Source organism: Cyprinodon variegatus, unplaced genomic scaffold, assembly GCF_000732505.1.
Source record: "Cyprinodon variegatus isolate N-32 unplaced genomic scaffold, C_variegatus-1.0 Scaffold0, whole genome shotgun sequence".
Taxonomy (NCBI): domain Eukaryota; kingdom Metazoa; phylum Chordata; class Actinopteri; order Cyprinodontiformes; family Cyprinodontidae; genus Cyprinodon; species Cyprinodon variegatus.
Window position 1 is genome coordinate 746,367 of NW_015150453.1, and position 4,946 is coordinate 751,312.

Below are 4,946 nucleotides of genomic sequence, written 5' to 3' on the forward strand. Positions count from 1 at the left end.
AAACAGGAAGTGGTTCTTCTAATATCTTGTGTACCTGCAGTAGAGTACTGTATATACAGTTTATAAACCCTTATATCTGTTTTTCCTAATAAGGGTGAAACACTGATAAAATATCTGGAGGTTGAAGTGGTTTCCAGCGTCGATGTAAAACATGATCAATTCAAACATATTCCAAAGTTAACGGTACAAATATCAGAGGAACACTAGCAAAGAGGAACACCTAGTACTGAGCTTATAATGATGTCGAACTGAGGTGATACTCTGAGAGAAACCTCGATCTGTACCTTATGCAGATTGGATTTTTTTAGTTTCTTTATCCACATATTTAAATACACAACAGTCCGGTGGCCACAGCCAAACAGTCAGCGTCTCCTGTCCTCCCACTCAGTACAGCCCCATGTTGTCCCACTCCACCAGGTACTGCACCTTCCCATCTGGAGTCACGCGTCTGGCCAAGATCCTCACAGCCTCCCCTCCTCCCGCCCAGCTCCTGGACACAGTCCCGTCACCCCCTCCCATACCCACGCCCGTTCCTGCCTCGCTTCCCGCGCCGCCGCTGGCCCCGCCGCCGACCGCGCTGCTCTGATAGGGAGGGACGTCGCGCAGGATGAGGGGCTCCAGCTGCTTCTGGTTGTGTTGGTGGCTGTGCTGGTGGAGGTGATGGAGATGGGGGTTCCCGTTGGAGCTGAAGGGGTATGTGAAGCACGTTGGTGGTAACCTGCAGATGTCCTCCATACTGCAATAGCAAACATGAGAGGATGTGAGAGATTCCAACAGGTCCAAACTACAGCCACCTTCTAAGTTATCTTTGTAATATCTAAATTTAGATTTTTAAAAGACTAAGTAAGATTATTTTCCAATAGAATAAAATCATTCATGTTTAAAATAAGAAAAAAAAAACTATTATTTTAAATATGTCATGATCTGGCCTGATAGCTTTACCTTAATTGTTAATTCCACTCACCTGTCTAGTTCTGCCCGGTTCCTAATTTTAACTCATCTTTTTCACCTGCTTCTTGCGCTTTATATTCAGTTAAGCCCGAGTGATCAGGGTTTGTCTGTTTGGTAGTTTTAGTTTATTCCACGGTTCATGTCCTGGTTTCTGGCGGTGGATTGAGAATTTTTTTGGGTTTTTCCTGTCCTCTGATTGTATCCTGGTCCTTCTCTGCAGAGCCCTCAGGATTTTTGCTCAGAACGCGGAGAAGGTCAGTTTTATTCCTGTAAGCCTGGCTCCTCGGAGGAGACTAGTGTAAAGTTTCCTGCAGAACTTCTGGTACAACGTCTTGTCTCTGTTCTCTCAACCACTGAGCCTGCTTGTCTGCATCTGTGCGTCTGTGTTGGCAGGCTTCTGAATCCGTCTGACTCTGGACTCTGAACCTGTTCTGTGGATTCCTGGAAGTCTGGATTCTTTCGTTCCTGTTTGGGTCAGAACTTTGGATCAGCTGTGGACCTACTTTGTTTTCCCCTGACCTGCATCGGCCTCCTGTATGTTCTCCGGGGTTGCAGCATCTGTGACACTCTGGGCGGCGCCAGCCCATTGGCTGGATCTCACCTCTTTTGAAGAGCATGGACTGAACTTTCAAACCAGAGAGTGTCAGCTATTGGGCGGTGCCCCGCTCCCCCTTTCCCTGCATTTGGTGCAGTTCCACTGACCACAACAGCCCATTTCTGTTCTGTTGTGTTCGGTTTTGTTTTTAATAAAAGTTTTAATAAACTTTCCTACCGACTGTCTCACCTTGAATACTGGGTCCATTTGTCCCGGTTTATGACAACATAAAGCAGAAAATATTGAATCATCTTATTTTAAGGACAAAAATACCCATTGGCTGATTCTTTTATTAATCTGTTCCAATTGACACTTATTTTCAGATCCCGAAATACCTGAAAATAACTGCATTGTCAATTTATTCCAATTTATTGTTGTCAATTTTTGTCAATTGTCAATTTATTTTTAACTTATTCCATAGACCATCATTCAAACTGTTTCATGGCATTCAGCTTTGCTATTTCTCTGTGATTTTGTATTGAAAAACAACAGTTCTGTGTATTTAAGATCTGACTCCTAAAAGTCTTAAAGATTTGGGGTAAAACCTGTCGTAGTGATGAAGTCCCCTGGAGAGCGCGTTGTTTCCGTTGTAGGAGCTGTGGTACAGGGCATACATTCGCTTGGGAGGGGAGCTGTGGATGAAATAGACAGATGTATATTCTTAGCCTACAAATATCCAGATAAAGATAGATATGCTGGAAATTTAAAAGCTGCATTTGGGCTAAAAGACAAGAAAAACAATACTGATTATCAAGGCTTTCTTGTTTCATTAATATGTGATGATTCTGTAAAAAAACTACTTCTGTTGGCATGTCAGCTAAACATAATCCAGGTAAAAATGTGTCAGTTTCAGGTTTTCCGTTTCACAAAGAGAAACTCAACCTATGTCTGAGTCACTCGTTCTGATATAACCCCATAGAGGTGACCAAAACCCCTCGCCTGTTCAGCCAGGCCAACAATTCTCTCTAACGACCCTACTTTCAGAGACATAGACAGGTATCGGGTATTACAGGTTAACTAAGAACTCAAACGACCCCGTTTCCAAAGAGGCAGACCCGTTCATTCGAGTCAATTTGCATGTTTTTTTTTAAGCCAAAACAAGGCTTTGTTTTTGGTCCACTCTATAAAGCCTCTTATTTTATTGATCTACAAACGTAACAACAGAAAAGACAGTGCTTTTATTATATGTAAAAACGGCCTGCCATAATCCAATTCATACAAACATAGCAGCCGTTGTGAAACTGAAAACCGAAAAAAGAGTTCCCGACTTTAGATTAGAACAATTTAGAGTTGAGGATTTGAATTTGAGTTTGTTAAACCTTCTTTGTGAAACGGACCGCAGGTTGATAACTAAATCCGACGGAGCAGAAAAAGTCTGATCTATATGCACATACTGCGGTACAAAGGTGGCTGACATGTAAACAGTGCCTGTCATACCTAGTTTTCATAAAATAAAAAAAACTAGAAACAACTTTAGCTTATCTTATACAGATTTCCCGATTAAAAAGGAATCCTTTTAGAGCATGGCTGCTGCTTTAACAACACATTCATGACTGTCTTAAACTTAGTTATTTACTATTTTTTAATATTAGCCTCAAGATGCTTTGCTATCATTACTGGCCGAAACTAGAAAGAAAACGTTACTGTACTCAAGAGATAGGATTTCCCTAAAAGTAGCCAATCACAGGAAATTTCTCCTACTCAACAGGCGAGCAGGAGAGAATCTACCGGCTGTAGAAATTCTACAGGAATCTAAAAAGAGCGTAAAGAGCGCAGATAAGAAGCATGGACTCATGTGTTACATATTTGACGCCATATTGAATTAATCTGCAGGCATAGACCATTTAAAATGCGATTGGAGAGAATTTTACATGGGTGTGTTTTCATTAAAACTGCTTGTATTTATTTATCGAGTGCACTTTTGGAAAAATTCTGGCTTCATATACACCTAACGATATATAATTATCTCTAATATCAATTACTTAGTGACACATTTAAGCCATTTTTAAGAAGTTATGTAACAAATGAAAGGTGTAAAATGATGCACTTTATTCAAAGGAGCATCTAATAATTGTCACCTGAGAACCCACCTGGAGACAAACCAATCGGATGGGAAGACATTGACCGTGTCCAAACGTCCGCCCTGAGCCCTACATAAAGAACTATATAGTGGTTACGACATTTTAGTGTCTGAATGTCTAGTGGATAAAAAAATGGTGGTCTCAAAATTTCCCATAATGCACCTTGAAAAGTAGTGTGCAACCATGGCCAGTAGACAAGCAGATATATCCCAGAATACTTTGCAAGAGCTCTCCTTGCAAAGCATCATGGGATTTGTTTTGGGGGCAAGAGAACAAAGATGGCACAGACACAGGAAGCCAGAGTCACATGACCAACGGGGACCTAGACTTAGATTTAGAAAAACTTTATTGTCATTTTGTACACACAGAGTGTATACAAAAAGAAAATTTGTTTAGTACAGCTTTCAGACAGTAAATAAACATTTTCATTCCATAAAGTGCAGCAGTGATCAAATGTAAACAGTGTTGGAGAAAAAACATGTTGCNGTTTAGTACAGCTTTCAGACAGTAAATAAACATTTTCATTCCATAAAGTGCAGCAGTGATCAAATGTAAACAGTGTTGGAGAAAAAACATGTTGCAAAATGTTTTGATCTGTTCGAACCGGTCAGTTAATTGAGTTCACTATATAGTCCCTGCTTTATATAGGGATTGAGGGGTTCGGGCATTACCAGCCATTACCTTGCATTGATCTCTTCATCATACTTCCTGGAGTTAAAAAGGTTGGCTCCTCCCATGTAGCCATGGCAACAAGGCAGGAGTTCCACTGGGTTGGTAACGACTGGAGGTGGACATGCCTGCAAAAACAGAGGGGTTGGGAACAGATCTGTGTATCTCCAGCAATGACACAACAGTGACCTTCGCAACCCCCACCTGCTTACAGGAACAGAAGATCTCGCCTGTTCAGCCAGGCCAACAATTCCCTTTAACTACCCCCCTTTCAGAGGCAGGTATGGTGCATTGCAGGCTAACAAAGAAGCCAAACAATTCCCATTCCAAAGGGGTGGACCCGTTTGTCAGTTTCAACTTGGATGTTTTCTAAGCCAACTGTTAGGTTAATGCTTTATGCATCATGTGCATTGTTACTTTGCTAGCCGGATTAGAGAGAGTAGATAACCTTCCTTCACATTGTGGATGTCACTGTGTGTACGGAGGTCATCTAATCAGGACAGCCTTCATGTCTTTACAAATACACAGGATATTGGATGGCGTGTCAGTTTCTGAAACGGACAACTAAGCATCCACCTGGTGCAACACATAGACTCATGAGCAATAAGGAGAAGATGACCTTGTTCGGGGCTCAATCTTTGCCGGACGCT

General features: G+C 41.6%; 1 protein-coding gene across 1 annotated transcript in view; it reads right to left on the bottom strand.

Annotated features, from left to right (window-relative positions):
• Positions 1 to 307: 307 nt before the first annotated feature.
• The window catches only part of LOC107104347 (PHD finger protein 1-like), a 48,877-nt gene continuing 44,238 nt past the window's right edge, over positions 308 to 4,946 (bottom strand). The window contains exons 11-13 of the mRNA XM_015404691.1: positions 4,309 to 4,424; positions 2,092 to 2,178; positions 308 to 736 (exon numbers count right to left, since the gene is read on the bottom strand). Coding sequence (XP_015260177.1) covers positions 385 to 736; positions 2,092 to 2,178; positions 4,309 to 4,424 — 555 coding nt within the window. The 3' untranslated portion in view covers positions 308 to 384. The remainder of the gene's footprint in view (positions 737 to 2,091; positions 2,179 to 4,308; positions 4,425 to 4,946) is intronic.